Genomic DNA, 16,736 nt, shown 5'->3' with positions numbered 1-16,736 from the left:
CCTTAAATTTGTCTATACTTCAGCATAGTCTCCCATAATGTTCTTAGAGTAGTGAGATATAGACTGGATTAGTGGGTGATGAGAGGGTAAAGGAATTTATTGGTCTGTCAGGTTCCCAGAGTGCCAATCCATGGTATAAGGTCTAGCTGGCAGTTACTAAGGGTGTTTTGCAGAAATTGATACTGAAGCCAGTATTTCATGTCTTTCATAACAAGGTGGACTGCGACATAGAGTGCATTTTGAGAAATCTGGGAGATGATACTCAAGTTAGGGGAGTACTTGACTGGCTGGATGGTACAGCTAATATTGCGAGGGACCTCAACTGCCTGGAGAAATGGACTTGCTGTAGCTTCATGAAGTTCAACAAAGGCAAGTAAATGTCCCAAATCTAGGGTGAAATACACCATGCTGCGCTATGGATGTGGAGAACTGACTGTCTGGGAAGCAGCTTTGCAGCCTTTGGAGTTCCTCTGGGAAAGCTGGTGCACATGAGTCAGCAGTGGAACCCCTCCGCAACTGCCAGCTGTGCCCCAGCTGCTGTTGGAGAGTGCAGCCACAGGCCCCAGGGAGTGACTGGTGCCTTGGACTTGGCAATTATGAGACGTCACAGAGAGAGTGCTCTCCATTCTTGGGTGCCTCAGGACAAGGCTGACACACTGCAGCAATTCAGCAGAGGGACGTTGAAATGACCAGTAGGATGAGCACATAACAGACAAGAAATGAATTTGTGGAGCTTTTGAAAAGAGAGCTAAGAGGAGTTACTATTGCTGTTTATGACTGCCTAATAGGACAGTATAGAGAAGGCAGAGCCAGACTGTCTTGAAGTCAGACAGGTCTTGCAGAGGTAGGATGATAGGTAACAGTACAAGTTGGAACACAGCAAATCACAATTAGGTGCAAATAAAAATATTTTACCCTTAGGGAGGTCAAATATTGGAACAGATTACCCAAAGTGGCTGTGGTATTGCTGTCGTTGGAAATATTCAGAACACAACTACAATCGTAGTAGGTCAGCTCATATTCATGATGTTGTTCAGATCTTGTTCTCCTGTTTGTGGCAAGCATTAAGAAAACAGGAGTGGACAACCATCTTCCATATCCTTAAGACTGTCCAGAAGGGTAAAAAAACAGGTCTTTTAAAAAGAGGAAATACTTTTGAGCATTAATAAAGACCCCCTAGAAATCCAGGCTGTGAGACAGGTTGTACGCAGTGTGTTGTCAGCAGAACTGCAGCACTGCGTTTGTCTGTACGATACGGTGCTGAACCGTAAGCTGACCTGTACTTAACAAAATGCAGAAAAAACATTGATCCTTGAGGTCATAGCCTGACAGCTTGCCTCTTTCACCAGCTCTGAACATAGACCTGTCTTTTTTACCTCAATCTACTTTCTTCATCTGCTTGCCAGGTATCCTGCATTCTGTAATCGTGACAGTTTGGTGTGAGTTACTCTCTGGGTAACTCGGGTTAGTACAGGATTGTGTCCAGCTCCATTTGTTCTATCCTCCTGAAGCCCTGTATATATACAGATGAAATAAGAATAAGGGTTTCTTGGTGAGCTGGAAATAAATCCTTCCAAACCCCTTGTAGCATCAATTGTTCCCAGTTTGATTTTCTCTTTCAGGAAGTCCCTGCAATGGGATGTTTCAGTGCTGATCCATGTGGCTGAACTGTCTTAAGAGGACGCTTTGACAATGGCGAATCAATGCTTGCAAAGTACTTCAGAATTACAGGAGGAAACTGATTCCTCCAAATCTCAGTTCTGTTTAAACTTGCATTATGTCCAGATTGGCTATATGCACAGATGTCTTCACAATTTCCCAGTTAAGACACTGATTCAGCAAAGTAATCTAGCATGTACATATACACACATACACATCAAGTGTGTAAATGGTGCTTGTAAAATCCATGCTGAATAAATAAGGAGAAGCTCAAATAATTGAAGAGAAAATAAAGTCTGCTAAGCTCATTTTGAGCAATGAATTTGGTGTTTCCTAAGCCTTTATCTTTGGCCATGATTTTCTTGGTTTTAAATAATTCTACGGTTGTTATCAGGAATGGTCAGATTGACTGTCCTCAAGTCTGCAAGAGTTTCAGACAATCATTTAAGTAAAGCCTCCCTTGGCAGATGGTCTTTCAGATTTCTGTGGTGCATTGGGAGAGGTATTTCTGTGGTCTGTACAGCACTGCAGGCTGCCATAAGAATTCACTGTTGGAGAAGGAATCACAAGGAGGTCAGGCAGTTATTGATAAGCATATGTGGGCTACTGAGAAGGTCAGAGTCAGGGGTCTCCCACTGAGGCAGCCTGCAGAGAACTGTGCTGTTGGAAAAGCCACTCCTGTTCACATTGAAAAATCTGCCAGGAAAGAGGAGAACAAGAAGGGGAGGAGAAGGAAAAAACAGGAGGATTTGGGGATTGAATTTCATTTGTACGAAGTCAGTTATCAAATATGAGACTTTCACTGGGTTTGGTGTCCAATATTTTAACATCTTCAGATATTTTTGTAGAGGAAAGTAAATTCATTTTTCTGATGGAGTAGACTTCCCTTCAGTTTAAAGGATGCTTGGTACTGCTGAAAACAGCATTTACAATAGTGACAGGAAGATAAAGCCAAATAAAAATGTTAGAAGTTTTTTTTTAATTAAAGAAATTAATAATTTCAAGTAGTCTCTTAACCAGAAATGCACATATTTTGTAAAAGTGATAGCTGTAGGATTTCTAATCTTCTTTATGACAAGGATTGTTTACCCCACAAAAATGAAGTTAAAACCCACGTCAGATAATCTGCAATGAGTATTCTTTGCAGATAGATCTGAGACATGTGAGAAGGAATAGGCTCAGAACTTTCTTCATTTGCTTGGAACCTATTCTTTTCCCAGCATTTTTAATTCTCAGTAATCTCAAATTACAGCAGAGCAGAGCTCAGAGGCCAACTATTAAGGTTTCTCTTTTGTGCTGGATAGTGATGGCAGAGTGAGAAATAAACCACGAGCTGTGACCAAAGGCAGACTTGTAATTACTTGAATATAACGATAATTTGCCTTAATACTGTAACAAATGCTCTGAGTTTGCACATCTCAAGTTGGCTGTTTGGATCAATTTTCTTGTTTACAAAATCAACTTGCCTTTATTAGCACCAAAATTGCCCAGTAACAGAGTGGTGAATGATCGAGTGAGGTTTGCTGCAAAAGAAAGGAAAAAAATTCTGAACATGATTTGACAGTGGATTTAAATAGGTTCCTGTGGAGGGCTGGAGTTTGGAGGGGAACTGGGTGGAGTGAAAATAGGAAGTGTTGACTGACTTCATTAATACTGTCTGAGAGGTCTATTGTTTTCTCCTCTTACCTGGCGTAAGTTTAGGCTCCTAAATGGAGGATGCAAAGGACTAAAAAAAATGGCCTAAAATCAGTTGACACAAAACCTCTATCACACACAGTTATGTACAAAATTGATTTATCCTATTTATCCTACTTGTAAATATTTATCACTCACAGTAGCTTTCAGTATTTGAAGATCCATTTTGTCAACCTGAAGCTGGGACGTGAACTTTTTCCTAAAATACAGGTGTTCTTCCCCCTCCCTACCACCCCCCTCTGTCCCCCCCATAATAAGACTACATCCGTGGATCTCACAGCATGAATTATTCCCATTGCTTGTTGTTCAACACCCTGATCGGAGAGCAGATGAGACAGTTATTCCTGTTGTTGCTGATTTACTATTACAGCTGCTTCCTCTTCTTGTGATTTAATTTGAAGTTTCAGCCCACCAGGGGGCTAATGGTCCCCACCTATGCAGCTTTAAAAGCTTGCTGTTGTTTTCCACTGGAATGTTATTTCCATTCCTAGCCGGTGATTTATTTTTTTTCCCTCAGTGTTCATCTGCTAACTGTGAGACAGTATTCCATTAGCCGTTTTCATGAAAAAAAGAAAAAGGAAATCCAACCCAAACCCCCTGCAACTCTTTAGATTGAAAGCTTGCAAATGAGAATTACTCCGTTGCAGTAGAAACTCAGCAAATCAGTAAGTTTGGTAGTGTTCTTATGGCCATTGGAGACTCATATAAAGAAACATAAACCAAACAAAACAGGACCATATCAATCATTAAGAATCCTTATATTTCTCTTCTTTTTAATACATAGCGTATAAAATTCACTTCTTTTTTTCACGTATTTCAGGAAAATGTAGGGCAGGCGGCAAACCCCAGAGTATGCTTCATGGTGGGTACTGCCTGTGGTGAGATGAATTCCAAAAACATTAGCAAGTGCAGTGATATCCACTGTGTGATTGTGTACTGCAGGCAGATTCTGCACAGGGAGCTCAGTTTGAGTGTGACTGCAAATAGTCTTAGTACTTCAGGAATGCTTTACAACAGACTTCTCTTAAGATCCAAATCATAGATCTCCCTCACTAACCTATTCTTGAAGCAAAACTTAAGAAGTGATGAGTTTTACAGTTAACCTTTAATTTTTAAGCATTCTTCATTCTAAGTAATAAATTACCTTGAAAACATTTCTGTACAAGCAGGATTAACTTTGATGCTCAACATAACTTTCTCTCTGCCTTTATTGTGAATTTAAGAGTAGCAGTGTTGAATTTACGCTTTGTAAAACATTTGGTTTTCTAGGTTTATTGCTTTTTATGTGATTAAAGGCTGTGCATGTGCTTATGTTTTCCTCATCTGAGTATGTATTTAAAACATAAACATTTACGTTTTATGATACATTCTCTGCTGGTCCAACAAGTGCTTTGATGAATTATGAATAGTGTTTGGGTATTTCTTTTACCAGTTTATGACTGGTTTCAGAAGTTTAATTCTTCACTGAGTTAATGCTATCTTATCTTGCTAAGAATCACAGGTGTTCTCCTTACAGACACCCTGTTTTCAATGGCTTATTTTTTGCTTTGGGGTGGTAAGGAAGGGGAGAGGGAGGGATTGCATTGCAAAAAGGTTGAAAACTGGGCAGCCTGGCAGAAGTGGCTGTGTGAAACCTCAGTGCTTTCAACTATTATTAAAGGGTGGTACAATCTTTCCCCTCTTTGAGTAGGAGGATATTATTACCAAATATCAGTGTTCAAGGTTGCTATTTACAATATAAGTCAAATGCACTACTTCCTAAGGCTCTGATTGATGGAAAATGAAGCATTAACTGCCAGGAAACAGGTTTTGCTGTACTATCACTCTGTCATGCAGTGGTCACTAACCTTTTCAATACAGCCTTAATATTGCATTGCTAATTGTATAATTTAAGGAATACAAGATTGTAATAGTTACTTCAGGAGGAATGTTAATCACGGTGCTTTAGAGCTGGTTTTGCTCAGTGGAAGCTCACCAGTTAATAAGCTAACTACTGTAATAACCATTAGTGCAAACTCTGCCTGGGTGATGTCGCTTGCCGTGTTTAATGAATTAGGCTCAAAAAATAAAACACAGTACTAAACTTGTCTGACTTGCTGTAGAGGCAGCACAGAATTAGTCATTGGCTGTGAATGTTAATCACTCCACAGCAATGATAATTTACAGCATTGTTGTAGCACTCTTGTGCTCATAAAATGAACTTAATAACCCACTGCTACCCATGGGATAAGCCTTCCTTCTCCTTCCCTTCCCTTTGCAATTGTATACCCAGTCTGGCTGCATAATAGCCATGTGAAATACTGCATTTAAAAGAGTGAGCAGCTGTATGATAAAACAAACAGCTCTAAAACAGATTTGTTAATTATCTCTTTCTTTTATTCGCAGAGGGTGTTTGTGAGATATGGCTGACCAGTGAAGACACAGGGGCTTATGGCAGAGACATTGGCACAGACCTCCCCACGCTTCTGTGGAAGCTGGTTGAAGTTATTCCTGAGGGAGCTATGCTGAGGCTTGGCATGACAAACCCTCCCTATATTTTAGAGCATCTGGAGGTAAGGAAGAAAAGGAGTCATTTATATGCCGACGTAGACGTTCATTGAGTGAGTCAGCATGGAACCTTGTGTGAAGTATCTTTCATTTTAAGTAGTAGTTTAAAAAAATAATAGACTTAAAATACATTTACAAAATTAGGCTAACGATGTTAAGCCATTGGCCTGACACAGCAAGTTATTGAGATAATGAGATACTCAAATAATTTTGGAATTATGATATTACTGAGATCTCTGACCTGTAGGACTTTATTGTAGTGATTGATGTTCATTTGTGTGTATGTCTGGTGTTTCCAAGAACTAAAGGAAATGTCACTAGCAAGTGATGGACCATGGGATTGAAATTTTCTTCCTGCTGCACCTCAAACAAATATTTCCAGAAACATTATATGCTGGTCTCACTCAGTGATGCATTCATTATCCTATTTTTAGTGTGTTTAGCGCTTCCATTATAAGAAATAGAAATGTAAGTGTATATCTGTGTTTAAAATAAATGTAACAAAGTAGTTCAATGAAATTAGAAGTATATAACAATGTAAATTTGAAGGAGTATCCTATTCATGCAGAGGAGGAAGTGAGTGTTTCTTCTCAAAGGTAGGTTGGTTTTGATGGATTCTGTCACCAAATGAATTTATTGAAGTTCCTAGGAACTGTACACAGAAAGAACACAAATGTAAAAAGGAGGAAAAAGGAGGGAAGGATGTAGTTGAAGGTAAATTTTGTAACCATGTGCATGTGTAATACCAGATAAGTAGCTGGTAGCCATGCTGCTTTCCCAAAGATATTATAACATTAATAGTTGCACCTGTGTTCTCTGAGGACATCAAGGACAGTATTTCCTCATCAGAGTGCTATAACTGCACGTTTTCAACCTATTGTTGAAGCATGAGGGCCAGAGAAATCTCATATTGGTAGGAATAAGCAGGTTTTCACTTCACCAACTAAAGAACATGAACTGCAGAAACCTGCAAGAAGCTTCCTGGGTTCTTATTTTATTCTTTGGTTTAGCATACACTTCACTAAGAGAGAGTCTTAACTCAGCACACTGAATAAGAGCCTTCAGGAAGTGGAGTGGTTGTGTTTTTGAGAGCTTTGCATTGTGTCTCTCATATCTGTCACAAGCTTTTCTTCTTTTTTTTTATTTTAACATTTTTCAGCATCTTGTACAAAAGCAAATCAAGCTTTTAGCAATTTTCACAGTTAGTGTCTTTGCTTTCATTTTTAATTCACATTATTAGAAGTGTTTTGGCACAGACTGCTGCTTTTGTCACTGCTGGTCATTGTATAAGTATTCTCAAAGCTTTAAAAAAAAAAAAAATCAGTTGCTGTAAATAACAAACTGCTCTGCCGAGATAAGGGGCACTCTTGATACAATCCGAGAAAAGTGGAAAGAATGTTCCTTTCCTTCAATCAGTAGCCATCATAGTAAGTGTGAGCATGTCACAAATCTGTAAATTTCTGATACCTAGTCTTCCTCTTTCTAAATCTTCCAGAAGGTGCTGTAGGTAGGACTTCATTTTTTATCTGACTCATATTAAGGAGAAATGCTCTTATCTCTTTGAAAATGGATCTTTAGGTGAAATGGCAAAGTGAGAGGAATTCATGGAAGCCTATTGAAAATGTGTCTTGAATGTTGCTGTGCAGAGCATGTGTTTGTGTGCACCAGCCTTTTTGTGCAGCAACATCTGCTGTTGCTCATCCTCTTCAGTGCTCCATACAATTTCCAGTTTATATGATTTTTCTAAGGATTATTCAATCGCATTTCTGTGTTTCATGTGTGACCAAGAGTTTCTGATCTTGAAATTTGGTGACATAATTTTGCGGATTTGTGAAACTAAATTTATAAAAAATTTTTTTGCCTTCTGCGTTTTTATCTAATCTCCTTTTCCAAGTTTACCAGACTTGTCTCTGAAGGATCACTGGGGAATGTAAGCAGTCTCCTGTATACATTTTCTCCAAACAAAATAAACTTTTTATGAACAACGTGCTTTTAACTTTCCAGTTGAAGAAAGGTTAAAACTGTAATTTGTTTAAACAACCAAAATTAAGTGAGAAGCTGATTAACCCTCATGTCAGTTGATTAGGATGAAATCCACATGTAGATCTGTTATCTCCTGAAAGGTATGAAGATGTTTTATTCGTTGCAAACATCTTTCATTAATTGTTTTAAAAGGTGCTGCATGTTACTAATTTATTTTGTTAGAAGTCATCTGTCTAATTAGAATGTTTGGCTTTCTGTGAAAAAATTTTACCTGGGAAAATGTACTAATCTTGTGTCGCTTTTTGTATGCAATGAAAAGGACAAAGTAATTCCAATCATGTATCTTTTTTAAAAATCAGACATTTTTGGCAGTTGCATACAACTGTACATGTGCAACTGCTCAGCAAGGGTTTATTTCACTTTAGAAATGATATGTGGCATAGAGCAACAGTAGTCATCTAAATGTAGAAATTAATTTTAAGATCTGGATAGAGCTTCCCTAGAGACTCAGCCTAAAAGCAATGATTTTGATTCATTTACTTTATTTCTGTACTTATTGGAGCAGCTGAGAGTGTTTCATCTACCTCAGTATCTGGGAATCAGTTTCTTAGTTTCCACTAAGGAGTAGAAGTCAACAGCTCTGCTGTTCTACTGATGGAGGCCAGCACAGGGAGAGTAGGAGGAGGAGGAAGACAACTTCCCTTGGGTCAGGAGTGGTGGGATTAGAGCAGAGGAGGGGGCAAAGGAAAGCTGTGAGCGCTTGTAATTAGCATTAAGTCTCTTATTCTGGAAGGCTTGGTAGATCTGGGGCCTGGGCCAATGGCTATCAAAACTCAAGTTGGTTTAAGGTAGGTTGTCAGTTTAAGTTTTCATATGATTTAAAATAGCATAACCAGTGCCTTCAGGTAGTTCTGTCAGATAAATGCCATTCTGTACTTGAAGATGTTTGTCATTTCAGAGGATACTGTTAATCTCATGAAAATCCTTACTATGCTTGCATTGTGTGGTCTTGCAATTTAGTACTTTAGTTTTTTATTCAGTAAATATGGTGGCCTGTGTAGCATGGACAGTCTTGGGATGAGAAGCAACCATGTGTTTTCAAACTGTATCTGCATTCATTTGGGCCTTCTTGTCTAAAAAGAAAGATATGTTTGGAACCATGCAATGCTTTATAGTAATGCAAAATACGAAACACTTACTGACATGCTGGATGCTGACCTAAGTCATTACAAAAAGAGCATTTTTCACAATTATTCTGGGTATAATCTAAAATACTACATTTTTTAGCTGCTGTTTTCTTTAGCCAGAGATGATGTCTGTGCTTACATTAGTGCATAGTATGAAGTATCAAGAGCAGATGAGGAAATCACAGAATTTGGTAGTGAAGCCACTATATCTAAATTTATCTGCATTTTGGAGGCTTTACTTCAAAATAAATTTAATTCTCTTAATCAAACTTTCCCACTAGCCATGATCCAAAGCTGTTTCAAAGACATACCATTAGTTTGAATTCCTCTGTTCCCACCAAGGGCTTGGAGTATATTCACTGTGGACCTGGAGTATGGCTACTGCTCTGATTTCCTTGGAAGTGAGTTTAGTTTGCCCACTGCGAAGTTCACCCCAGACTGAACAAACCAATGGCTGTGAAGGGAGCACAGGAAACTGCACTTTAAAATTTCACTGCTGCTTTCAGTGGGCACATTAATGTGAACACAGCAAATCCTGGCAAGACTTCTCCAGCATGAGGTTTGTTTGTATGACAGAGAGGATTATTTGGCATGTTTAAAGACACTGAAGGACCAGAGACTCCAACTCTTGGCCATGGTACTAAGACTGAGAGAGAAGTTGGAGTTTGTGGTTTACCTGCAGGAGACATCCTCAGTTTTCCTCTCAGAGAACGCCTGGCCAAGCAATGGAAATAGCATTCTGTTTTCTAAAGTGCTCTCACAGTCTTAGCAGTCTGTTTGAATGGATACATCATGAGGCATATAGCTTGCTTATTTGAAGATTAGTCTCAAACTGAGATTTTGAGATATGCCCTTGTCCAGTGTCAGTCCTATCTTAGTATGTTGATGCAGCATGACATTGAGGAAAACTAGGGATTTTATCTACATGGAAGAAAACTTTAATAAACAGACATGAGCAACTATGGCCAGGGAAAAATAATTTGCCTCAGAATTTATTTTTGTTTTATATAATGTGAAGGGGAAGGTTAGTGTTAGAGTCCATTAGATAGTCCTAGAAAAACCTGCAAGGAGTGCCTGTGTGTGGTTACCCTGTGTGTTCTTGCCCATACGTCTTTGCACAGAGCTACTGCTCTAATTACACACACTGCCAGATGTCAAAGATTTTATCACCCCGTGGTATCAACATGTAGCAAAAGTACGTAAGGAATACACCCTGCTTTAGAGGTAACCTCCAGGCATTTCTTCCCCAGTCATTTTATGAAACTACTCACTAGTGCTCTGGTGAGGCAGTGTTTAACATCCACTTCCAGTGACTGATGGAGAGGGAGGATTGGAAAAAATCCATTAAAACAATAGTAGTAGCTAAACAGTGAATGGGAATTAGTCTGAAAAGTGAAAAATAAGGCGAAATGTGTAGCAACTTAAAATTAATTAATGTTCATGGCATAGCGTTAGATATTAATTTTGCCTTGACTGTATTTCACTTTTCCTTAGGTTTAAACTTAATTTTCTTTTTAAGTATCCGGGGCTCTGTCGAAATCACAAGGGACTCTAGATCATCCAGACTGTAAAAGGGCAGGGACTCACATCTCAGCCCTAGCTTGTGTCCTTTGTGGATTTAACATAATCCCAGAGTTGTCTGGGATTTTAGTACGGCACTTTCTGTGAGTGATGGGATGCTTCCAAATCTGTATAAAGGAGGCAGTTCACACCTGCCATTCCCGTAAGTGCTTAATTTCACATGACTAGATGAGTAGTCGTCTTTGTCACCTGTCAAAATGAGTCTGTCTCAAACCATACTATATGCCATCTGTGGGCTGTATCTCCGTTATTAATTCAGGACATTTGAGTGATACACCAGCCATTGAGATGGAGTCTGCATGGCAGCAGAGTCTTTAAATGCAGAAGGTGTGCCAAGTGTACCACAAGTCGCAGTAGTATTTCTTTGCTCTTTTGCTTTGATTTTTCATGTCAGCTCGGTGTTTATGTTCCTTAACCTCATTGAAGCTGATACCCTACAGATGGCTCCCTCAAACGTGCCCTGACACAGCACATAGGAAATTATTACAGTATTACAGTAAAATTACTAATTCACTTTTCTTTTTTCTTTGTTGTCCTTTTTTTCCTCTGAGTGCACCAAGCGTTTTGGAGCGTTGTGCATAAGCTCAAGTTTTGAATAACCTAGAGTGTAAACTGATTTGAAATGCATTTAAAAAGGGAATAATATGCACACATTCCTCAATGGCAAATAAAAGGGCAGCATAATTTCAAGAATTAAAAGGACTTTAGGGCATGTATTTGCTTTGTTTCTAGTATTATTTTTTGTCATTTTCATAGACTGCTGCTTTTGAAAGTGCCAATTAAAATCTGTTGATTTGACCAGAAAAAATGAAAACTGCAGCATACATTTAAATAAATGAATAGTTAAGCCCCTGACTTCTTATTACTGTGAGTTTTGTAGTGTTTTGTACTCGGTGGACCATGCAACTTTTTCTTGCTGTAATTACAAAGTTGTCTCTGTGCAAACTGTGTCTGTTTTGCTAGCAGTGTGATTGAATGGAACCTCAAGTACTAAAGGGAGGAGGACAGGGCAATTGCCTCCGTCCTTCTGAGAAAAAAAAACAAAACGTGGGGTATGAAGGGATGTTTACTATTTCCTTTGGTATTATGCTAAATGCTCATTTGTCCTATGGAAGCTGTATGTGCATCTTTGCTTACTCTGTGTATTCCTGCTTTTTATTTTTTGGTACTAAAATAGTCTGTCTCTCCTGTTCTTCCTCTCAAAGTGTTCTTTGTCTTTGGGGTTTTCAAACATAGCACATTTCCTTAAAATTACTCTTTAAGACATGGTGTCATGGGAACATGAGCTCACCCGAAAGTCAATGTATTTTTTTATATTATGGGGTTAGGAAATGGATGAATCTCTGCTGTGCTTTGGGATACATTTTGTCACACCATTTTCTCTAATCTAGAATTTTAACATCTCAGACACAGCAGATCCTAACGTCTGTAAATGCTTGGTGACATGTTCATTTCCAGCTGGTAGAATATGATTTGGCTTAATAAATGTCGAAATAAGAACCCATTTTACTCTTCCAGAAGGTTTTACGCTGTATTCGTGAATCTTGGGTTCTCTCAAAAACCTTAACAAATTGGGAACTTTGAACAATAAAGGTTTCCTTCTAGACAATGTGGGAGGGAGTATTTGTGTTGTTGGGAATGAAGCTCATGTTCTTTATAACACCAGTAGAAAAAATGCTATGAGATACATAAAGCACTGGCTTTGTTTATGCAAAATTCAGTTTTCCATCAAGACAGAATATTTTATGCATGCATCTAGTGCTCTTCTATATTTAATAGTCTGTGAATAAAAATTGGTATTGCAAAAAGGGGTTAACATTAACTAGCACACTGCTTGACCAGTTAAATCTGTGCATATTAGCTGTACCTTAATTATGATTTGCTCATTCGAATGTTTCTCTTGCTCGTTAGATTGCCCAAGAACGAAGAGTATTTAAATGCAGACAGATCCACACTCAATCTTGTGCTGAGTGTCAGGCTGTCTGTCAATTACTTGTAATACTGTCTCATCCCAGCAGTCCTTTGGAGCTGGAGCTTACTTCTGGTGAATTACTAGCAGAAAATAAAAATCACCATTAATTGAGCAATATGTTCAAAGAAAGGGTAATGCATATATGGGATACTGCATTTTTGCTAAATAAAAGTAGGGTTTTTATCAGTTGCCATGCGCTTCAAGGCATTGAGGTAGAAGCTATTGTCAAATGTAGAGCTTGCATAACAAACTGTGCCATGTTCTTTTAATATTTCTGCCTTCATTGTTAAACAAATAACATCTCACTTTCCTAGTTATTTATATTATAATAAGTAAAGTTCTGCCGACTACTCTCCATGCTGTTTCAAAAGCTTCTTTTTAGTTTAGATGCATAAACCCTTTTGTTTTCTTTGATAGATGAGCTGTCACATTCGCTGTGCTTTGCAGCATCATCTACATAATCTTCAGTAAGACTGCTTGCTTCGTTAGGCTTTGGCATTTGTTTAAAAAAAGGTTGATTTTCTTGAGGTAAAGATATTCTCTTTAAATATGAGAAAAATAAAATACATTGTGTTCTATAAACTTTAATAAAACTGCACAATAATATTGGCTTTGGGTTGTTGTACCACTGTTAATTGAGGAAAAGATGTAAAATCTCTTCTCATTCTTTGAATTCAACTAGTTTAGCTCTGTTAAATGTGCAGGGCTACTGAAGAATGTAAATTCTATTATATCAATCTCGTCATTATGATTTGGAATATTTTTGTTCTGTTTTACTATGAAATTTAGGTCAGCTCACAAAAAAAAGTGATAGTATTTGCCTAAAGGTTTAAGTTTTGATTAAACCTTCCACTATTTTCCTTCCACTGGAACCTGCTAAAGCAGTTGCTATTTTAGATATCGTACTTGCTTGTTTGAAATGAAGGGAAACAATAGAGAGGCTTCCTGGCATTGCACTGTCTCAGTACAGATGAACTCTGGAGGGGTGTGCAATTCATTCTATGACTTCCTTCTGAGCAGAAACCATCAATTCTTTTCTGTTCTATGGGATTCTCATTTTTGAGCTGGAGAACAAATTCATAGTATGGATGAAACTAGCAACCCATTTCACTCATTCAGCTTTCTGAAAATGAAAAAGGTAGTGTGACAATCCTACTTGCCTATTGTGTGTGCCTCTCTATGCTTTAATTAATTTCAAGGTTTTATTAGCATAAAGTATGATTGAGACGGAGAGTTATTTAAAGTGGCAGTGTGCTGTTACAATAAATCACCTTTTTAGGGACCTTCCCAATATGTGTTTCTAATACATACTGCAAAAAGGAGTATTAATTTACTTCTGGAAAAAATATTTCATTTGAGGAGTGCTTAATGATGAGAAATTAGAGAGGACCATAGAGAAAATGAAAAAATACATATTTTCTTGCATCAGAATTCATAATTTCACAAGGAATTAGTATTGGCTTTTTGGTTGGCTGGTTTTAAGTCATTAAACCATCGCTCTAGCCATTAATGAAATGTACATTTTACCTTAAAATGAGTCAGTTTTTGGAACTGGACAAACATTGCTCTGAAGCTCCACAAAGTCTCTTTAGGATTGTAATGATGGCTACAGCAGCAACAATAACAGTTCTCATCTTTGAAAGCACTGAACCATTTTACTGCTTGGTGCACAGAAATTAGTGTGGTATTAATGCTGAAGGTGTCACTGAAACAGCTGTGTTTCGGTGACACGGGGCTCAGTCGTGCTTGGGCTCATGGCTCACTACAGGCTGAGTAATAAGCAATCTACTCAATGTAGATGCTGATGCTTAACCTTTTACCCAGTGTAAAGTCAGTCCTGCTTTAGTATTGGAAGCAGATTGTGATAGGGATGCCAGCTTGCTTATTGTGAAGAATTTCAGGAACCAAGGTTTAAGATATCTGTACTAGGAGTTGTTTTGTCAGAAAGTGTGAGTAAGTGGTACTGTGCAAGAAGTTTCTTTTTATTCTTGGGTATACCATGTATAATCTTGGAAAGAAACATACATACCTGCTAACAGAGTAAGAGAATTCTTGATATTTTTGTGTTTACAAATCAGGTACTTAGTGTATTTGGTGCTGCGTGTTTTCTTTGTGCACTGACTCATGGGAAGAGATGTGACAAACCTCAACCTCAGCTGAAGCTTTGGGCTGTGAAATACAGTTATTGTATTGTGATGCTATCTGAATATCACTTCTTGTACAGGAACTTGAGTTAGCTTGTCCTCATGTTTAATAAAAGAAATGTGGCAAGCTTTTGAAGGCATGTTAGGTGTTTTTGCTATGGCATGGTTTGGTTTTTTAAGAGATTAGGCTTAATACATAGCTGTGAGCAAGAAAAAGTTGCTTAGCTAGCTGCGGCTTGTCTGTTTTCTGAGGCTGGAAGCAGTAGTGAGATCCCACACCTAGGAGAACAGCTGGGAACAGCTAGGGCTGAGCATATGGCTCTCATGGCTAGTTTTCCTATCAGCAGATCACAGCTTGCAGTCTGGTTTATATCCACTTCGAAGGGTGGCCTGAGCTAATACCAGGTTTGGTAATGTAGAAGGCATTTTTCCCATATGACAAAACAGATTTTTGCCCTCCATCTGGCAACCCAAAGATTTGATTTTAAGGTTCAAATTACATTGGCTTGAATTGCATGGGCTTCTATCAGCTCCAGTGTGACCTGCCTTTATCCTAATGACAGGGTAAAGACCTGAGCATGTCACGTCATGTTACGTGGGGTAGGGGTTGCCACTAAGCTTGCCCATCATGTGGCTTCAGTACATCTCCCCCAATTAATACACAGATGAGGGAAAGGCATTGCCTTCCAACCAGTGTCCTCAGGGACATCCCACACGTTCTGAGGGTTTTACAGTCCCATTACTCACAGGGGGTGGGAAGAGGGGGGAGAGTTCCCTGTTCATTAGTTTTAACAAAACTGCTATGGGCTTTTCAGACTGGATCATAACCGTGTCATCATTCCTGTGCCTGCATCACAAGATCACATCTGTTCCTGAGCTGCACAGAGGAATTTATAAAATGGGCCACAGCCGCTTGATTTTCATCCAGACTGTGCTGGTGGTGGCACCACTCGGCTTCTGAAAGACAACAGTCAGCAGAGACCCCTCGTAACATATCCCAAACTAACATCTGCCACAAAGGGATGAAGTTTTGAGGGAGTGCCATTTTGTCATGTTTCCATATGGAAAAACGAGGGTTTCTCTGGGCGTCACTGCTGGCAGAGGACAAAATCCTTTTGCTAGGAAGCAAGCTATTCACATTATCGTGACTCAAACACGAGACAGAATTCAAATACTTGGATTTTGCCTGCTTTAGGTAAGGGGAAAGAATCGCTGTCCGAACAGCTTGCTGGTACTGACATAAAGATGCACAGATATTGATGTTTATTGTCTCTGCAATTTTCCATGGTTGCACATGGTGTCATTGCTAACAGGAGGTGTGATTTTCTGGTTAGGTGGTTAAATTTGTGTATTGTAATTGCTAGGATAAAATACACTGACTAGATAGAAATCTTTCTGGTAATGTGCCTTGTGCTCTAATGTACTCCAGCTGCTAAGAACTAGGAAAAAATATTTCCTGTGATCAGTATCCTAAAGGATGTCTCACATACATTGTTATTTTCCATATGTAGATGACACCTATTTGTGTAGAGTCAGGTTAAAGCAAATTGTGCTGCTCTTTGATCTTTTAGTTCCTACATGAAATTTCATTTTTTGTGTAGTGCATCCCTTCATTCATAGACACATGATCAGATTCCAGGGAATAGTGAGAAAAGGCAATCAGCTGTTTCAGTTGTGATGAAAGACAGAAAGTTTCTTTCACAGTGATATAATTTCAAAATATTGTTCATTTATTGTTTCCAAATGGAAATAAAATTCTATATTGTTTTTTCTTCTAACTGAAATATGTAACTATAACTAGTAATTCAAAGGACTTTAGAAAAAAAAACAAAAAAACCAACAGGAACCAGATGTTAAGCTTAGAATGTTGAGACATGAAGAATGTTGAGACTGTGAAGTACAAATAAGCATTAGCCCATGATGTACTTCAAATACTCTTTGGGATATTAACTAATAGTTTTATTAAGT

General features: G+C 38.5%; 1 protein-coding gene across 5 annotated transcripts in view; it reads left to right on the top strand.

Annotated features, from left to right (window-relative positions):
- Positions 1-16,736, top strand: part of CDKAL1 (CDK5 regulatory subunit associated protein 1 like 1) — a 394,035-nt gene that overhangs the window by 235,778 nt on the left and 141,521 nt on the right. For all 5 annotated transcript variants that reach the window (XM_039548277.1, XM_039548278.1, XM_039548279.1 and 2 more), the window contains one exon: positions 5,740-5,906. In XM_039548277.1, the coding sequence (XP_039404211.1) occupies positions 5,740-5,906 (167 nt within the window). The remainder of the gene's footprint in view (positions 1-5,739; positions 5,907-16,736) is intronic.

The sequence above is a fragment of the Corvus cornix genome, chromosome 2 (genome assembly GCF_000738735.6).
Source record: "Corvus cornix cornix isolate S_Up_H32 chromosome 2, ASM73873v5, whole genome shotgun sequence".
In the NCBI taxonomy this organism is placed as follows: Eukaryota; Metazoa; Chordata; class Aves; order Passeriformes; family Corvidae; genus Corvus; species Corvus cornix.
This window is presented reverse-complemented; position numbering and strand designations above follow the sequence as displayed.